This window comes from Bufo gargarizans, chromosome 5 (assembly GCF_014858855.1).
Source record: "Bufo gargarizans isolate SCDJY-AF-19 chromosome 5, ASM1485885v1, whole genome shotgun sequence".
Classification (NCBI taxonomy): domain Eukaryota; kingdom Metazoa; phylum Chordata; class Amphibia; order Anura; family Bufonidae; genus Bufo; species Bufo gargarizans.
In genome coordinates, this window is record NC_058084.1 from 164,710,371 (window position 1) to 164,730,840 (window position 20,470).

Here is a 20,470-nt window from a genome sequence, read left to right on the forward strand (position 1 = left end):
GACACCTGGCCTCGAAGAAGAAAATCCAATATGCAAGTACCCAGGTAGAGTATCTGGGGTGCATAATAGAGGCAGGAGAGAGAAAGATCTCACCCGCTAGAGTCAAGGCAGTGACCTCCCTAAGCAGGCCAGGGGACAAAGCTACAATGCTGTCCTTTCTAGGGTCAATAGTGTATTGTAGGCAGTGGATCCCTGATTGCTCCCACTGGGATTCAATCCTAAGAAAAACTACACTCACAGAAGCACCAAAGGTAGTGGAGTGGACAGAGGACAGAGTAGAAGCCTTTGAGAGATTGATTCGGTCCCTGACCCAAGCCCCAGCCTTGGCCCTGGCAGATTATGGAAAACCATTCCAATTATACTGTGTGGTATCGGGAGAAACCTATGCAGCGGTTTTGACACAGACACATGGGGGAAGAAACAGGCCAGTTTCATACCTATCGAGAAAATTGCCTCCTGTAGTTCTTGGAATGCCTCACTGTCTCCAAGCATTAGCAGCCGCGGCCATGTCAGTAAAAGATGCTACTAAGATAGTCCATGGGAATGTAATGGAACTTTTCACCACTCATACAGTTTTGTCCCTCCTTCAAAACATGACCACACAACACATGACAGCTCAGAGACTGTCCGGATATGAGACCATATTACTCAGTACGGCAAACCTGGTGATAAAGACATGTCCAGACACCTCACCAGTGATAAGATTTTTGCATACACTTTTGAGACTTAAGTGTGAAGGTTCTGACGAACAAGTAGACCCAATACCTGAACACAGATGTGATGAAGTGATCTTGTCATGCACAACACCTAGGAAAGATTTAAAGGACACGCCACAGACTGACAGTATAGACGTTTTTGTGGATGGATCATGCACAAGACCAGATGACAGGACATATCAAACAGGTTACGCAGTGGTCATGCTCCCAAATCAAGTGATAGAAGCTGAACCAATTGTCACAACTTCGGCACAACAAGCTGAGCTGGTAGCGCTCACAAGAGCCTGTGAAATATTCGCAGGACACAAAGTGAATATCTATACTGACAGTAGCTATGCATTTGGAACAGTGCATGATTATGCATTAATATGGAAAAATAGGGGATATATCTCAGCAGATGGGAAGCAGATAGCGAATCAGAAATACATAGATCACCTGCTACGTGCAATTCAACTACCAGAAGCTATAAGTGTGATAAAAGTGAAAGGACACTCTGCAAAAGGAGATTATCAAGCTATGGGAAACAACTTAGCAGACAGAGCAGCGAAAATGGCAGCCAAGAGAGACACGAGAAGGGAAAGCAAGTTATTATTCATGACAGATTTTGAAAGTGAAAACTGGGTGTCAGTAGTATATCAACTACAGAAGCAGTCTACCAGTGAGGATATCAAGTACTGGAAGTCTCAGGGACTGCAGATGACAGGTACAGGTATGTGGACAAAAGATCGGATATTGGGGGTTCCCACTGCATCAGCACCACTCCTAATATCCTATCTTCATGGTCCTGGACATTTGGGAAAACAATACATATCAGAACATTACAAGTCACTGTTCTGTACACACCAATTGCAGAGATTGATAGACGATCTGGTCGACTCATGCATGACTTGTGCACAGAACAATGTTCAAGGAAAAGCACACGGAAGACATGGGAATCTACCACCCCCTACAGGCCCTCTGCAAGATTTGCAGATAGATTACACACATATGCCAAAGCAACCCGGGAATATAAGATATCTCCTTGTAATAGTCTGTAGGTTCTCCGGATGGTGTGTAGCCGTACCTACTTCAGGAGAAACAGCTGGTGTGACAGCTAGGGCATTGATAAATCAATGGATTTCAGTGTATGGACTCCCTCGGGTAATTCATTCAGATCAGGGACCTGCTTTCCAATCCAAACTAATACAAGAACTGACGAAAATTCTGGGTTTCCAGTGGAAGCTCAATATAGTCTATCACCCACAAAGTGCAGGAGTCGTGGAAAGAATGAACCGAACCATTAAGGATAGGTTAAAAAAGGCCACTTCAGGAACATTGAAGGATTGGCTGAAATTTCTACCCGCCATTCTCTACCAAATAAGAACGACACCAAATAAACAGACAGGGTTGTCACCTTATGAGGTGTTATTCGGTAGACCCCCTAATACCCGTGAGGAACCAGATATTGACAGTAACGTTTTTGCCTTGCAGGAGCAGTACGTGAAACATTTGGTAGGTATACTCTCGGAAAATCATGATAAGGTTGCTGTCACCTTTCCTCCTCTTTCCACAGACCCAACTCATCCATTCTTGCCCGGAGACAAGGTTCTGGTGAAACAACTGGCTGTCCGCCACAAGACTGGTCCAATATACCAAGGTCCATTTGAGGTTCTAAGAGTTGCTCGAACGGCTGTCCTTACTGACCAGAGTCCACAGTGGATACACGCCAGCCGGCTCAAGAAGACACCGGAAGGAGTCCTGAAGGAATTCCCCGGACAAGCATGAGTCCTTCAGACAAGATGCCTTCAAAGGAGATGACTTTGATCATACCCCCAAGCCTGCAAAGTAGATATGAGCGATGGCTAAGAGGCTATCCTAAACCACTTTCTCCAGAGGATCCAAAGACTATGCAGGACTTGTATGAGGAAGAATTTATGTTCAGGGAGTATACCAATGAACTAGAGACTGATGACTTAAAAGATCAAAACTTTCCTGAACCGTTTAGTAAGCAGATGATTCAGAGAATGAAAATGGTGTGTGGTATAAGGAATGATCATGTGGAATGGGATTCCATATGATCAAAGAGGGGACTGTAAGGAAATTATGTCTGTATCCACACACACATTTATATACATGTATTAATTCAGCCTTATATGCTTGTATTAAGATATACAGAGTTCTTCTTTAAAGGAAATATTCTATACTCTTATAACACCATATCTAGTAACACAAGCTAACAGGAAATAGCTGTCTGAAGCTCAAAACCGCATGGCTAGAAAGAGATATGCAAGCTTTGCAAAAGAATGCCACATTTGTGATGAAGGTACCTGGAAAGAGAATTGCTGAATGCATGACATCATAGCTGCAGAAACATATATATACGCATATATACCTTTGTAAGCATATGTCTAACATGTGCATTAGACATATATTTTACACTTACTGCAATATGGGTTTGTATATTGACGTTCACATTGGGTTTAGATAAAGTGAAGGACGTTCTATCAGGTAAATGTTGGTACGAAATAAACCAAGATAATTCCGCGAAATATTTGAACAAAGCGAAGGTCGACAAACATGGTGGTTAGATATCTAAATTCTAAGAATAATAAGTGCGTCACATATGTACCTTGTTTCTAAGAATTACCATGACTTTTTTTACTTTGTTTGAATAAAGATGTCCTTGGAAATTCGCTACCTGATTGGACAAACCGTAGGGCAGATCTATGTTAATCTGCGGTTTGAAGCTATAAATTGTCTACGATGTCTAAATAAAGGAGCAACCATTTTATACCTATCAACGTGTATTGGTCTTCAGTGGTTGTCCGGCCGGTGATTCACCCACAGACAAACCAGGAGCTCCTTTCATCAACACTGTGAGGAGCGATGAACTACTGGGTGTGCAGGCTTGACCTGTGGCCTGAGCTATCCCAATTTGCGATAGAATTTATGGCCTGCCCCGCTTCAAGTGTCCTGTCAGAAGGGACCTTCAGTGCAGCAGGAGGTATTGTCACTGAGAAGAGAAGTCGCCTAGGTCAAAAAAGTCTAGATTACCTCTCCTTTATTAAGATGAATGAGGCATAGATCCCGAAGGGACTGACAGTGTGCGATACATTTGACTAAAAAAGACCTGATGAGATGCCTTGGGCTAAAAATGGTCCACACGCTGCTGTATTTTATCTCTGCATGCCGGATGACTTGCGTGACTTCTACGCCACCAACTAGGGTACAAGCAGCAATGTTTTAGTGCACTTTCTTTCTACAGCAGCGGCTGCAACAATACCTAATTTTTCAGGCATGTGTACAGGCCTAATTTTTCTTGCCTCTGGTGCTGCACTGTGGCTGCAAAAACAATACAAAACAAAAACAAAAAAAGGCACATACATGTGTACCCTTCATGATCGTTACCTTGTTGTGGTGAAGGTGCTTGCGTATCACAATGAAGCGATCACCTCTATGAGTGTGTTGGCAATGGCAATTTTGGCACACCCCAGATGATAAGGTCGTTGCTTCATTGTGAACAGACCAAAAGCGATCGGCTGGATAATTTTGCATAGAAAAAACATTAATTTTCTTTGTGGATCGTGTAAGGTGATTACTTAACTGTCACTGAACTACCTCAGCACGACCATAGGTTTTGAAAAACCGCCATCGCTTGCAATCTCCCAAACATGCGCACGAGCACAGTCATCACTACACCAAGATTGACGCATAGAGAAATAACATTTATGTCATGAGTGTGTCAACTATTGACAACTCTTTGCGGTTGTCTAAAATGTATTCCATACACCGGCCCCTGATAGGGGACGTAACAGGGATTAAACTGATAGGAATAGTACTACTTAACATACCATTCAGATGGGATAGCACATTGCACGACGCACGCGCAGTGCCCCAAATTGGAAGTAAGAGGACCGACCAAGCATCTTTTTCCATCTCCCGATTCCTAAAATCTATTCCATACACCAGCCCCTGATAGGGGACAAAACAGAGATTAAACTGGTAGGAACAAATTTTTTTAATAAAAAAAAAAAAAAGAGGACAGCCTCTGCGGAGCTGGGTATTTTTTGGCCGCGTTACTGAACACTTATGCACAATGGCTGTAGGCTCATGCGTCCTTTTGCGGAGGTGACAAACCTGGTCAGTCAAACCCAAGGCAACATCATCGACCTCATCCCATATGCGTTTTTTCTGCAGCGTGCCCTGCGAAGAGTGCTGGATCAGGTCGTAGATTAGCATGAAGAGGAAGAGTCGTGGTCACTATCACCACCAGAAGCAGCCTTGTCGTCGTCGATTGCTGGACCTGCGGCAACGCAGAGAGAAGAGTCTGAAGAAGAGGAGTCAGAGGAGGAAGACCAACCACAGCAGGCGTCCCAGGGGGCTTGTTGTCACCTTTTGGGGACCCTTGGTGTTGTACGTGGCTGGGTGGAGGAAGAGACCTTCAATGACGTCAATGAGGACAAGGAACGGGACAAGGCTAGCTTGGTATCCAACCTTGTGCAAATGGGGAGTTTGCGGTTGTGCAAATGGACTGTTTGCGGTTGTTTGCGGTGCGTTAAACGGGGAGTTTGGTCTGTCATAGTTTGGTCTGTCAATGTGAAGCGGGCGTAACCCTTACACTACCTGATCGATACAACATCATACCTGATGTTTTAAAGCACGTTATTGCAAACAATTTAGGAATGTTAAGTGATTTATGCCCTTTATGGATTGAAACCCGACTCTGCGTCAACTACGTAATTTTCCATTGGAGTTTTGACATGGATCCGCCTCCGGCATGCCACAGTCCAGGTGTTAGTCCCCTTGAAACAACTTTTCCATCACTATTGTGGCCAGAAAGAGTCCCTGTGGGTTTTAAAATTCGCCTGCCTATTGAAGTCTAAGGCGGTTCGCCCGTTCGCGAACATTCGTGGAAATTTGCGTTTGCCGTTCGCGAACGGAAAATTGTATGTTCACGACATCTCTAGTAATAATTCTGGAATGCTTTTACTGATCCAATGTTTTCTCATAATACATAGTACTTCATGTTAGTGGTGAATTTGAGTTATGTTTCACCTTTATGTCAAAAAAAAAAAAATGATCAAAAATTAGAAGAAAATTTGCAAAATTTTTAAATTTTCTAAATTTGAATTTCTCTGATTTTAAGGCAAAATAGTTATTAAAGGGGTTGTCTGGGTTCAGAGCTGAACCTGGAAATATCCCTACTGTATTTATACCCAGGCAGCCCCCCTGACTTGAGCATCGAAGCAGTTCGTGCTCCGATGCTCTCCTTTACCCTGCACTGAATCGTAATAGGGAAAAGGCTTTCTGGAGTTCCGGTGACGAACTGGGATCTCCTTAGGGATGCCAGGCGGAGGCTTCCGCCCGGCAGTGAGCCTGTAAAACAGCTAGGGCAGCGCTAAAGCCGGCCCATTAGAGCCGGTGACATCACCGAACACAGTGCTGGGTGGAAGCCTCCGCCTGGCAGCCCTAAGGAGAGCCTGGTTCAGGGGGGCTGCCTGTGTGAAATTATGGGTGTGTCCGGGTTCAGCTTTAAACACGGACAACCCCTTTAATTAATATTCCCCATGTGTCTACTCTAAGTTGCCATCATTTTGTAAATTTCATTAGATTTTTTTAGGATGCTAGAAGGTTTAGAATTTTCAAAGCAAATTTTGAAATTTTCTAAACTGTGTTTTTAAGGATCCATTCAGTTCTGAAGTGACTTTAATGGGGCTTGCATAGTAGAAACCACTCAAAAGTGAACACATTTTAGAAACTACACCCCTCAAACTATTCAGAACTGATTTTAATAACTTACTTAACCCTTTAGGTGTTCCACAGGAATTAAAGCAAAATGGAGGTGAAATTTAAAAATTTATTTTTTTGTGCATATTTTCCATTTTAATTCATTTTCCCTGTAACAGAGCAAGGGTTAACAGCAAAATAAACCTCAATATGCATTACCCTGATTCTGCAGTTTATATAAACACCCCACCCTATATGTGGTTGTAACCTGCTGTATGGGCATACGGCAGGGCGCCGAAGGAAAGGAGAGCTATATTGTTAATGGAGGGCAGATTTTGCTGGAATGGTTTACAGGTGCCATGTCACATTTGAAGAGACTCTGAGGTACACCTAGAAAGAAAACCCCAAAAGTAACATTTTGGAAACTACTCCCCGCAAGGAATTGACTAAGGGGTGAAGTGAATGCTTTAACTCCTTAAGCGTTTCATAGAATTTAGAAACACTAGTCTGTGAAAATAAAAAAATACATTTTAGTTCTAATAAAATGTTGCCTTTTTATTTCCCCAAATTTTTCATTTTTACAAGGTGCACAGGAGATAATGCACCCCACAATTTGTTATGCATTTTTTCCTGAATACAGTAACACCTCATATGTGGTGATAAACTGTTGTTTGGGGAAATGGCAGTGTTCAGAAGGGAAGGAGCAGCATCAAGATTTTCTAACATATAATTTGCTGAAATCGTTTTTAGGGCCATAACATTTTAACATTTTAATTTTTTTGCTGACGAATCTGTGTGAGAGCTTGTTTGTTGCAGGACAAGCAATAGTGTTTTTTTGGACCATTTTGGGGTACAAATAACTTTTAGATTTTTTTTATACCATTTTTTGGTGAGGTGGGCAAAAATTGCAATTCTGTTAGTGTTCTTTATGGGGTTCCTCATGCGGGACATATGATGTGATAATTTTCTTCTGGGGGTTGATATGGTTATAGCGATAACAAATTTATATATTTTATACTTTTATTAGTACTTATACATTTTTTTCATCATAAAATCACTTTTGTATTAAAAGTAAATCATATTTTGCACTGTCATATACTAACATCCATAACATTTTTTTATCAATGTAGCTGTGTGAGGGCTTGTTTTTTCCAGGCCGGGCTGTCGATTTTTTGGCATCATTATGGCCTTTAGAATTTATGATCACTTTATATAAAAAAAAATTTTGGAGGTGAGGTAGAAAAAATTTTTAATTAATGCACTTCCGCCATAGATTTTTAAAAAAAAATTTTGGGCATTCACCTTGCGGGATTAGTACCATGATCCTCTTATAGATCAGGTCATTATGAATACCAATTATGTGTAGTTTATTTTATTTTTTCATCACTTATGAACGAACGGATATGGGAAAAGGCAATTTATTTTATTTTTATTTAAATTTTTATTAACTTTTTTTTTAAATAAAAAAATTACATTAATAATTTTGAAAAATTACATACAGTTACAACCAAATGCGTAAAAAGGTAAAATAGCATTTCTAGAAATCACTTGTGGCTTGAGATGACAGGCTCAGTCAATGGAATATTCTCTTACGCACATATCAGGTGATTGTTCTTACTGGATTACTTCTTTTTATTTACAGATGAAAAGACATTAACCTTAAAGGGGTTGTCCACTTTTTTTATATTAGGTCATCAATATCAGATCAGCTGTTTAACGAGCACTGCCGTCTCTTCACCATTTCGCAACTGCAGCGGTGAGCAGGTGAAATTACAACTCCACTCTGGCTTCAAGTGAATAGGAAGGAACCGTCCCATTGAAGTGAATGAGACAGTGCAGTGTTCTTACACCTGCTCACTGCTGCAATTTCGATGGCGAGTAAGTAAACAGTGAAGAGAAGGCAGCCCTCATGTGTCCTATCCTGAAGATAAGACATCAATATAAAAAAAGTTGACAACCTCCTTAAATCATTTTTTAGCAAGTATATGGCATTTTCATTCAAATTATCCTCCAGTCCAAACATTAAGTATGGCTATGGTGCCCTCTGTAGCTGCCATGCTGCCTCAGTTCCTCTGTTCTAGACCCTCATAGGATTTCTTTCAAGATGCCCGCCACCAACTCAAACTTCTCAAAGCAGGGAGTTGTAGCAAAGCCTGGGCACTGTGGGACTGTGTCCATCCAAGGGCAATAGTAGGACATGTCTCCTGACTTTCCTACAGAGCTCTACATGGGGAAGTCTGAGATGCTGGCAAACAGAAAAAAATCCAACAGAGGATAAGAATGGAGCAAAGGAAGGGCAGCATAAATGTTGACTATACATGTGTCAAGTAGAGAAAAATTTTACATATGGACTTTAGTGGTCACTTTCCCAAAGATTAAAAAGATTTTCCAAGACTTTATAACTAATGATCTATCCTCAGGATAGGTCATAAATATCTGTTAGGTGGGGGTCCGAAACCTGTTTGAAAGGCACTTACACTCCTGTGAGCATCACGGCCTTCTCCCAGTTTACCAAACACAGCGCTATACATAGTACAGCAGCTCTGCTTGGTATTGCACTCAGCCCTATTCACTTCTATGGGGCTGAGCTGCACCTAGACCACATAACTGATTAACGTGTCGTCACTGGCAAGCACCGCTGCCTTCTTAAACAGCTGATTTGCGGGTTCCCGGGTGCGAGACTTCTACCAATCAGATACTGATGATACTGAACACCACGTCCCCTTACACACATATTAACCAGAGTGCTGTGGCATTGTTTAGGTGATTGTGTATTTCAGTCACAGTGACGCTACAAAACATTTTATAGGATGTGATTGCATTGTGCATAAGGAGATGTGCCTGCTTCCAATTTGGTTCTGCAAGCTAGCCACCCATATTTCCTAAGGCTTTTGGTAATTAGAGCAGTATACAACTGTATCCTACCTTCCCTGAATTCATCTGAGGCCTATAATCACAAGGGGAGGTTAGTCATTTTAGACTATGATCCCATCTATAAAAGAGGGGTCATCTTGTCACTGGTAGATGGGAACAAATGATTTTGATCAAACTATATTTGATAAGTACCACATTCATTTATACAGTTGACATAGCATTAGTAAAAATGTATAATCCATATTATATATTCAGTGTTTGAAATGTTTGAGTGCTTTTGTATGTTTGCTTTTACCATCCAGGGACAAATGCAGACTATTTCAATAATATAAACTTTGCAAACTTTCAAAATTATTTACTTCATATACTGTAATTTTTTTTAATGGGGTGATTTCGGGGTTAGTGATAGTTATTTAGCAGGTTAATACTTAATATCTCTGGTGGTCTAAGGTAAAGAAGGGGTTTACTTCTGATATACATTATATATGGTGGTTATGGGTTAATATCTAATATACAGGAGGTGTAATACTAAACCATTTATAGTAATTATATTATACACTATTATATTTGTTAGGTTACTCATCGGTTAGGGTTCACTTGAAGGCCGCCATGCATTGCAGCACTATGTATAGGTGAAAGCTCAGTGGCGTACATATAGGGGTCGCAGGGGTCGCAGTTGCGACCGGGCCCGGCACCTCAGGGGGCCCGGCTGCCTGCGGACCCCTGGCCCCTGCTGCAGCTGCGTCTGGCATCTGATAATCTTCCCATCCCAATACCAGTTAAGTTGCCCCCGCCCCCCTCCCTCCTCCTTGCGGCCGGCGCCGGGCCCGTGAACTCCCGCGAGACCTGTGCGAACTCCCGTGCAGGTCTCGCGAGAACATGCGTGCGCGGCGCGCGCCTGAAGTCAGACCGGGATCCGGAAGGACTGAAAGAGGATGAGAAGAACTGCAGACGGTAAGTAAGAAAAGAGGGGGGGAGGGAGGAGGAGGAGGAGCGGACCCTGGCAGCCCGCAACAGTGCACACTGAGGCCCCCAGCCCCCCAGGCATTAGCCCCTGGCAGATGACCGGGGGGGGGGGGGCACAACTCATCTCTGGCAGCAGGAAAAGCCCGCACACTAAGGCCCCCAGCCCCCCAGGCATTACCCCCTGGCAGATGACCGGGGGGGGGGGCCACAACTCGTCTCTGGCAGCAGGAAAAGCCCGCACACTGAGGCCCCCAGCCCCCCAGGCATTACCCCCTGGCAGATGACCGGGGGGGGGGGGGCCACAACTCGTCTCTGGCAGCAGGAAAAGCCCGCACACTGAGGCCCCCAGCCCCCCAGGCATTACCCCCTGGCAGATGACCGGGGGGGGGGGGGGGGGCCCACAACTCGTCTCTGGCAGCAGGAAAAGCCCGCACACTGAGGCCCCCAGCCCCCCAGGCATTACCCCTGGCAGATGACCGGGGGGCAGGGGGAGGGTAATTACAGACTACAGTCACTGCCACTGGTCTCTGGCAGGAAAAGCCCGCAACAGGGCACACTGAGGCCCCAAGCCCCCCAGGCATCCCCCCTGGCAGATGACCGGGGGAGGATTTACAGTCACTGGCACTCGTCTCTGGCAGGAAAAGCCCGCAACAGGGCACACTGAGTCTGACTGTAAACCCTCCCCCGGTCATCTGCCAGGGGGGATGCCTGGGGGGCTGGGGGCCTCAGTGTGCCCTGTTGCGGGCTTTTCCTGCCAGAGACGAGTGGCAGTGACTGTAGTCTGTAATTACCCTCCCCCTGCCCCCGGTCATCTGCCAGGGGGGATGCCTGGGGGCCTCAGTGTGCCCTGTTGCAGGCTTTTCCTGCCAGAAATGAGTGCCAGTGACTGTAGTCTGTAAACCCCCCCTCCCCCAGTCATCTGCCAGGGGGGATGCCTGCGGGGCTGAGGGCCTCAGTGTGCCCTGTTGCTGTGGGCTTTTCCTGCCAGAGACGAGTGCCAGTGACTGTAAACCCTACCCCTCCCCCCCCAGGGTCAACTGCCAGGGGCCATTTGCCTTGCTTTGATGGGATTGCCAGATTGGGGCCTGGGCTGATCTGATCATCTGAGGGGCGGTAGTGGGGGTAGGTGCGGCGGCGGGTTGGGGGGGGGGGGGGGCCCATGGATCAATTTCGCACCGGGGCCCCATGGATTGTGTGTACGCCACTGTGAAAGCTGTAGTATCCAACCAGCTCGCAGACCGCACTTCACAGTAAAGCTCTGCCTCCAACACTCTTACTCACTACTCCGGATAATAAAATCTTCACAAAAAATATAACTTTACTGCTTTTCCCGGTCCTACTGTGTCAACAGTTTAGCAATGTTAAAACAGCTTCAGATACCCATTAAATTTCTGTTGCTGGCTAAAAAAACATTGTGGATGAAGTTGCCTCTCATTTTTCAATGGAAAATAGAAGTTAATGATTATTATTTTTTTTTTTTCAGAAGCTCACACTCCTAGCCAAGACCGGAGCCTATAGTGGAATAAGTTGACATTACATTTGTGTCATTTTTCACTATAGGACCTGTTCTCCATGTTTTGTTAGCTTTTTTGCATTGGCTACCACCTACAGATCGGTGTGGATAATAATTGGGAGGCGCGAGGGTGGGCGGTAATGGGAGGCGCGAGGGTGGGCGGTAATGGGAGGCACGAGGGTGGGCGGTAATGGGAGGCGCGATGGTGGGCGGTAATAGGAGGCGCGAGGGTGGGCGGTAATGGGAGGCGCGAGGGTGGGCGGTAATGGGAGGCGCGAGGGTGGGCGGTAATGGGAGGCGTGAGGGTGGGAGGTAATGAGAGGCGCGAGGGTGGCAGGTGATGGGAGGCGCGAGGGTGGGAGGTGATGGGAGGCGCGAGGGTGCGAGCTGATGGGAGGCGCGAGGGTGGGAGGTGATGGGAGGCGCGAGGGTGGGAGGTGATGGGAGGCGTGAGGGTGGGAGGTGATAGGAGGCGCGAGGGTGGAAGGTAATGGGAGGCGCGAGGGTGGGCGGTAATGGGAGGCGCGAGGGTGGGAGGTGATGGGAGGCGCGAGGGTGGGAGGTGATGGGAGGCGCGAGGGTGGGAGGTGATGGGAGGCGCGAGGGTGGGAGGTGATGGGAGGCGCGAGGGTGGGAGGTGATGGTAGGCACGAGGGTGGGAGGTGATGGGAGGCGCGAGGGTGGAAGGTAATGGGAGGCGCGAGGGTGGGCGGTAATGGGAGGCGCGAGGGTGGGCGGTAATGGGAGGCGCGAGGGTGGGTGGTAATGGGAGGCAAGAGGGTGGGAGGTGATGGGAGGCGCGAGGGTGGGAGGTCATGGGAGGCGCGAGGGTGGGAGGTGATGGGAGGCGCGAGGGTGGGAGGTGATGGGAGGCGCGAGGGTGGGAGGTGATGGTAGGCACGAGGGTGGGAGGTGATGGGAGGCGCGAGGGTGGAAGGTAATGGGAGACGCGAGGGTGGAAGGTAATGGGAGGCGCGAGGGTGGAGGTAATGGGAGGCGCGAGGGTGGGCGGTAATGGGAGGCGCGAGAGTGGGCGGTAATGGGAGGCGCGAGGGTGGGCGGTAATGGGAGGCGCGAGGGTGGGCGGTAATGGGAGGCGCGAGGGTGGGAGGTAATGGGAGGCGCGAGGGTGGGAGGTAATGGGAGGCGCGAGGGTGGGAGGTAATGGGAGGCGCGAGGGTGGGAGGTAATGGGAGGTGGGAGGTAATGGGAGGCGCGAGGGTGGGCATTTGGAACTGTGAAAAATGTTTTTTTCTATGTTTATTATTTTTGTACTGCAATAATAGATAAATGCCATAGGCAATGATTTTCAACCTCCACTAGGGGTATGATCACAGTGTATGATTAAGAGAATGGTTCCAAATGCTGTGTGATCTGCCTGTGTTGTATCAAAGTAGTTATTTTAGTCACCTTCATTTTTGCTAAAATATTGTTTATGAAAAAAGAAATAAAAAAAGTAATTTGTTTATAGCTGCAAGAACAATCATTATTATTATTATTGAAGAATCTATGACTGAAAGGGATAAGGATGTTTTATGTATAGATGTGTTAGTTACTTACGGTATAATTTGTTCCAAAATAACTGTTGACTTTCTCGGTTTTTAGGTACAAGACCAGATTTACCACATAATGTTCATCAGTTTCTTTCATCCACATAAGTTCAGCATGAACCTTTCCCATATCATCTTTGTAGTTCAGTTCAAAGCTTTGCCCCATAAAGTCGTAGAGTGTTTCTGAGGTTTTGTTTGCACATAATGCAACTGGGGCACTAAAACACCAATATGGAGTTTCCGCTTCATGTGAAACTGTTACATCCATCAAGAAGCAATTCTATAAAATGAAAGAATTGCCAATTAATCACTTGTTACTATTACCAGTTGACCTATATATCGAGCAAAAGGGTAAACATGTTTTGAACTTTTGACTTTAAGGCTCCATATCTCACCATCCACTACAGCTTTGAACATGAGACTACCATCATTTTATAGACAATCATCTTGGCTACCTCATACATAAATTGAACTTGCAACTATTTAGCATATGCTTAGTTATGCAGATTCTTGTGATTTAACGGCATTGTTACTGTTTTGCTCTTGGTGGAGAACAATATTTTTCTTCTTGTATACTACAAATTACAACCTGTTCTCACATTCCCTAATAGATCAGTGTGTTATTAGGTTGATTCCAATGCAAAAGGTCACCGGTTCGAATCCAGAAGCAACCATGAAGAAGATTTTTCAAGAAAAGAGAAACCACATCTTCCAGGTCATCGTATAGCGGTATATTGGCCAAGAAAATTGCCAAACTGCATCATGTGAGTGCCATGACAGTTGGAAGAATACGAAATGAAAACCTCCATCCATTCTAAAACCAAGAGCTGGACGTCCAAGCAAAATATCGGAGTTCACAAGTCGGCTCATCATAAGGTCTATCAGTTCTGGTGAGACAAACACGGCAGTCGAGGTGGCTCATATGCTTCTTAATATTGAGATCACAGGCGTCCATGCAAGCACCGTACTACGCACATTACACAAGTCTGGAATCATGGCCCGAAAGACGGTTAAGGAGCCTCAACTTTAATATCATCATAAGAAGCATCAGCTTAGATTTGCAAAAAAGTACAAACAGTGGACAGTAGAAGATTGGAAACGGGCGATTTGGAGCAATGAGATGAAAGTCAATAGACTGGGCTCTGATGGGTGCAAACCACCAGGGTCGATGGTGGTCTCAATGCTGAGCTATGAATATCCTACAAGACGAGTTACTTTGTACACTCGAGTACTATGGTTATTAAAAGGACGAAAGAGTGTTCCAGCAGGACAACAACCCAAAGCATACGTCAAGAATGGCAAAGAAATGGTTCAATGACAATGAAGTAGAGGTGCTGGATTGACCCCCCACAGTCTCCAGACCTCAACCAAATCGGACACTTGTGGGTAGAGTTGAAGAAAAAGCTGTATTTGTACCCAAGTGAGTCGAACAGTATGCACCAGCATTGGGAATATGTAGAAGAGACAAGGGTACAGATTTTGATCGAGAGCATGCTCAGAAGGATTCATGCAGTGTTGAAAGCAAAAGGTGGATTTAAAAAAATAATAAAAATTTAAATTTAAAATGTTAGGAGCAAAACCGTAACAATGCAGTTATATGATAAGAATCTGCATACCTAATCATATGGTAAATAGTTGCAAATAAAATGTATGTATGAGATGATTGTCTATAAAATGATGGTAGTCTCACGTTTTAGGCTACTTTCACACTAGCGTTCGTCGGTCCGCTCGTGAGCTCCGTTTGAAGGAGCTCACGAGCGGACCCGAACGCCTCCGTCCAGCCCTGATGCAGTCTGAATGGATGCGGATCCGCTCAGACTGCATCAGTCTGGCGGCGTTCAGCCTCCGCTCCGCTCGCCTCCGCACGGACAGGCGGACAGCTGAACGCTGCTTGCAGCGTTCGGGTGTCTGCCTGGCCGTGCGGAGGCGTGCGGATCCGTTCAGACTTACAATGTAAGTCAATGGGAACGGATCCGCTTGAAGATGTCACCATATGGCTCAATCTTCAAGCGGATCCGTCCCCCATTGACTTTACATTGAAAGTCTGAACGGATCCGCGCAGGCTACTTGCGCACTTGCGAAATTTTTTAAAGTTATTAATGCAGACGGATCCGTACTGAACGGAGCCTCCGTCTGCATTAATATGATCGGATCCGTTCAGAACGGATCCGATCAAGCGCAAGTGTGAAAGTAGCCTTAATCTGTAGTGGATGGTGAGATATGGAGCGTGAAAGTCAGAAGTTCAAAACATTGTTACCCTGTTACCCTTTTGCTTATTTATTAAACACACTTCTCAAAATTACAACTTGCCACACCAAGAAGAAAAAGTCATGGAATTATGGAAATCACACAGTCAAAAAAATATTGAGTCCAAAATAGGTAATTTGATCCTCTTCCAATTGTCTCAAATAGCAAAAACAAAAAAAACATCACCAATGTAATATCTCTGATTTTATATAGTATACATATCACATTCAATTATCAAAGAAACATAATCCAACTGGTCATCCATATAATGTTCGATAGAAAGTGCAAGGTCCAAAGGTGAAAAGTCCAAACTTAATACTTATCAGTCACGAAAACTGTTCGCATGGAGGTGGAGGGTTAGAGTGCCTACACACTGACCCCTCAATGCTTGATGGTTTCATGGGTGTGGTCCTTGAAACTTCTCATATATACAGATGAGGAGCATTTAGTGCAAAACACAGGAAGTAATAAAATTAATAAAAACAAACAAAAAACAACAACATACGTATATTTGGCCCCTTATGGAACAAGAATTCAGTTGTGTGTATGAGGCCTTCTTATTATTTTTTTAAATCAATTTTACCTGTACTCTTCCATTTAATGTAAAAGTCTCCCACAAAAAGTCAACTTTTCCAGCAAGAGGGCTGTGCATCCTGTTGTTCCACAGTCCTATGGCTGCCATTCGTAAATAACCATGCTTTATAAATTCTGTAAAACAGGAAGTGAAAGCTAGTGGTATTCTATATAATAATAAATCCTTACAACCTCTGAACCTATATAAACATACAGACAGTACTGAACTGCAGCCACTACTACATGAAGCATCAAGTGGAGGCCTTATTTGGTACTTCAGAGTTGATTTACAGTCTATGTAAATAATGTATAAATGTGTATACGTGATTGTGTGTACAATCATTAGAAAATACTTAATAATGACGTACAATATCAAAAGTATAACAATCATGGAATTCAGTATTGATGCTTAACTAGAAAGGTGAAAAGAGATGGAGTAGGCAGGTTTTAAAGTGGTATTGGAGCTTACATAACTTTTATTACACACTTTTTTTTTATAATCAATTTTAATTCCTCAAAGTTTTCAAGATCTCTAGATCATGCCATAATTATCAGAGCTCTCCACTGAATAGTGCCTGTATGATACTGACAACAAGTGCGGAGTGAATGTGCCTAGGGCTCAAGAAAATAGCGCCCAATAGGGTAGTACGTCCTAGTTTATGGATAGGACAGAAGTGCTTTGCGATTAGAGGCTCACCTTTTAGGGTTGTGCTATGGTAGGCACAACTCTACTGAAGTCATATCAAACCAGACATGATTGCCTTTTGGGTGTGCAGCCCCAGGATGAGGATCCAATGCAGAAGGATGTCCGGTCCCTCTTCACTGGTTGTTGCATGAAGGGAAAGAGAGATTCTGCTTTTCGGAGCTCAAAACCCAGTCACGACAAACTTTAGTGTTAAAGGGTTTCTACCACTTCGCTGCACATATTTAGCTGTCAGACACTAGCGATCCGCTAGTGTCTGCTCTGCCCAACCATCCTAATATAATTGCTTTTGGGGCAGCCGTTTTGCTAAAAAAAGAACTTTTATTAATATGCTAATGAGCCTCTAGGTGCTATGGGGGCGTCATTAGCACCTAGAGGCTCCGTCTACCTTCAGAAACTGCCGCCGCCCAGCGCGTCCCTCCAGCCCGCCCATCTCCTCCTGAATGCGATCCTCCTTGTGAGCGCCTGTATTCGGCGCATGCGCAGTGAATGTCTGACAGCTTCCCTGCTCAGACATCTCCACTGCACCTGTTCCTCGGAGCACTATGGCGTCATCGCGCAGGCGAAGTGGAGATGTCTGAGCAAGGAAGCGGTCAGACATTCACTGCGCATGCGCAGAATACATACGCTCACAAGGAGGATCGCATACAGGAGGAGATGGGCGGGCTGGAGGGACGCGCTCGGCGGCGGCAGTTTCTGAAGGTAGACGGAGCCTCTAGGTGCTAATGACGCCCCCATAGCACCTAGAGGCTCATTAGCATATTAATAAAAGTTCTTTTTTTAGCAAAACGGCTGCCCCAAAAGCAATTATATTAGGATGGCTGGGCAGAGCAGACACTAGCGGATCGCTAGTGTCTGACAGCTAAATATGTGCAGCGAAGTGGTAGAAACCCTTTAAACTTCTTTTATTCCAATTAAAAGGTTATCATTAAAAAACAACGCGTTTCGGGGAATTTAGATCCAAAGTCCCCGAAACGCGTTGTTATTTTTAATGATAACCTTTTAATTGGAATAAAAGAAGTTTGACACTCAAGTTTGCCGTGACTGGGTTTTGGAGTGCCGAAAAGCAGAATCTCTCTTTCCCTTCACACTGACATGACTCCTGGAGGATGCCCGGTGTGGAGTTGCAAATTGTTTGTGACGTTTTTAAGTGTCGTACTTCATAAATGTGTCACAAAAGTGATCTCTGATATTCTGACCAAATTTTCACTCCAAATCTGTAGGTGGCGCTAGAAGGCGTAGTGCTCAAAAAGTCAATAAATATTTGTGGAAATTAAGAATTATAATATATGGTATAACCTCATTATACAGTAAATATGTTTTATTGATTGAAACTGGAATAACTCTTAAGTAGATGTTTTAATGTGAGTTCAAATATTTGAGAATTAAGAATTATAATATATGGCATAACCTCATTATACAGTAAATATGTTTTATTGATTGAAACTGGAATATCTCTTAAGTAGATGTTTTAATGTGAGTTCAAATATTTGAGAATAAACAGGCTTACACAGGCTAAGTTGAAAAAATTATTAGTAAGTGTGATTAAATATAAAACAGACAAGCAACTCGCATACATATAAAAAAAAAAAAAAACACTCTGACTTGTGTTCAAACTAACGAGCAAGCTCCAATCGTCCATGCTATCAATACAGCACATGACTGATTTCTGGAGCTTGAAGCTCTGTTAATGCACAAAGATTTATACCTTTCAGCCCCTCCTCCTCAGGATGTCCAGTGAGTTAACCACTCTGGAATGTGGCCTAGTGGTCATCTGACACAGAACAATGGTTTGTAGATGTTAACTATCTATCCCTAACTCACTTCACTAAATACAGGAATATAAAAAGGTAATATAACAATTAAAGGGGAAAGAACCAAGTACTTAAAGAGAATCTGTCACCTCAAAAAATGCATCTACACCCACCAGCAGTACCTCGTAGTGGCCCTCAGCCTGTTAATAATCATATATTTCATCCTGTTGTCCGATGCCACGGAATAAAAAAATAAAAGAAAAGTTTTATTCTCGATCTGCGCTATAGTGCCGGCCAGATTGAAGTCAAGGGTTCAGTGGCCTCCTTGCTTCACCCACTAACCGTCCCCTCTTGCCTGAGAGTGACAGCCTGCAGTGCGGCCGCGATTCCCCAAGTCTCGCGCATGCGCGGTGTGCTCTGTAGTAATGCGCTATTCCATTTTCTGCTGCCGCTGTTAGCCGGGTTTCAGCAGCGCAATGCGCACGCGCAAGACTCGGGGAATCGCGGCCGCACTGCAGGCTGTCACTCTCAGGCAAGAGGGGACGGTTAGGGGGAATGGTTATCTAGACTTAAAGCAAGGAGGCAGCTGCCCCCTTGACTTCAAGCTGGCCGGCACTATAGCACTGATGGAGAATAAAACTGTGTTTTTTTAACTTACGCAACATCGGACAACAGGATGAAATATATAATTATTAATAGGCTGTGGGCTACTACGAGGTACTGCTGGTGGTTGTAGATGCATTTTTGAGGTGACAGGTTCCCTTTAATTTAGGCTGGTTTCACATCACTGTTTCATTTGCAATTCTTCTGATCCCCCAGAAGAACAGAAAAAACAAACAAAAAAAAAAACACTGATCCTGCTGCATCTGTTTTAGACATTTCTGTCTGAGATACTTCCTTTTTTAAAGTGGAAAAAAAGTACTGCATTCAGAACTTTTGTCTGACTAAATAAAACGGATCTCAGATGGAAATGGCTAAAACGGATGCAAAATGTGCATAACTGATGCAACAGGATCCGTTTTGCAACAGGATCCTGTTTTTTTCTGTTCTTCTGACGAATCCTAAGAACGGAAAATAAAATGATGATGTGAAACCAGCCAAAGCAGGTCAAGTGTCAATTCCATGATTTCATAAAAAAATGCCCTTACAACACAGTAGAATTGAAAAAAAAGCCCTGCCCCTTTTCCACTGCTGTTAATGGGCAAATGTGTCAGTAATTTGGACAGTTCTCAGCTCTGTAGATGCTGCGTTTTTATTATGGACAGGAAAAAACCTGTTATAGATCCTGCATAGATTTGTAAATAGTGATGCGCCGAATTATAGAAGGACACCAAAAAGGTGAGTAAAAATAGTTATATCAATTGTGTTCTTCAATAAAACATGAGATTGGCAAGATTTCACGCGTAACTACAATCTACCAGGAACTCAGGGAATAACTCATTATCTTAAACCAATGATCAGAAAAGAAAGCAATATATTAGTTCACCACTACCATGAAGCTATATGCGGAGCACAAATTTTTACGCAACATTGCAGCCAGATGTTCTACAGATATAAGAACTTCTCTTATTTAATATCTCTAGTGGAAGTTACACCTGTAAAAAAATAAATATAATAATAATCCAATGTGGAAATATTTAATTACGGCCTTCTGATTTACTTCATGGCCCACAGCCAAAATTACTATAGCGGCAGCAATGCCCCGACCATCTGCTATTAACATTTAATTAATATCAGGTTCAAAATAATATTCCCTGTACTAATTTAAACAAGTTCCTGTTTTGTTCTATATACCACTAAACTTTGACAACTGAGTACATGTGTACAAGCATAAGTTTACAAAAAATTATTTATAGCAAAAACAAAGA

The 20,470-nt window shown here is 44.0% G+C and overlaps 1 protein-coding gene across 1 annotated transcript in view; it reads right to left on the reverse strand.

The window, feature by feature from the left end:
* FBXO15 (F-box protein 15) overlaps window positions 1-20,470 on the reverse strand; it is a 212,957-nt gene that overhangs the window by 8,471 nt on the left and 184,016 nt on the right. Inside the window, exons 10-11 of the mRNA XM_044293183.1 lie at window positions 16,156-16,280; window positions 13,336-13,605 (exon numbers count right to left, since the gene is read on the reverse strand). Coding sequence (XP_044149118.1) covers window positions 13,336-13,605; window positions 16,156-16,280 — 395 coding nt within the window. The remainder of the gene's footprint in view (window positions 1-13,335; window positions 13,606-16,155; window positions 16,281-20,470) is intronic.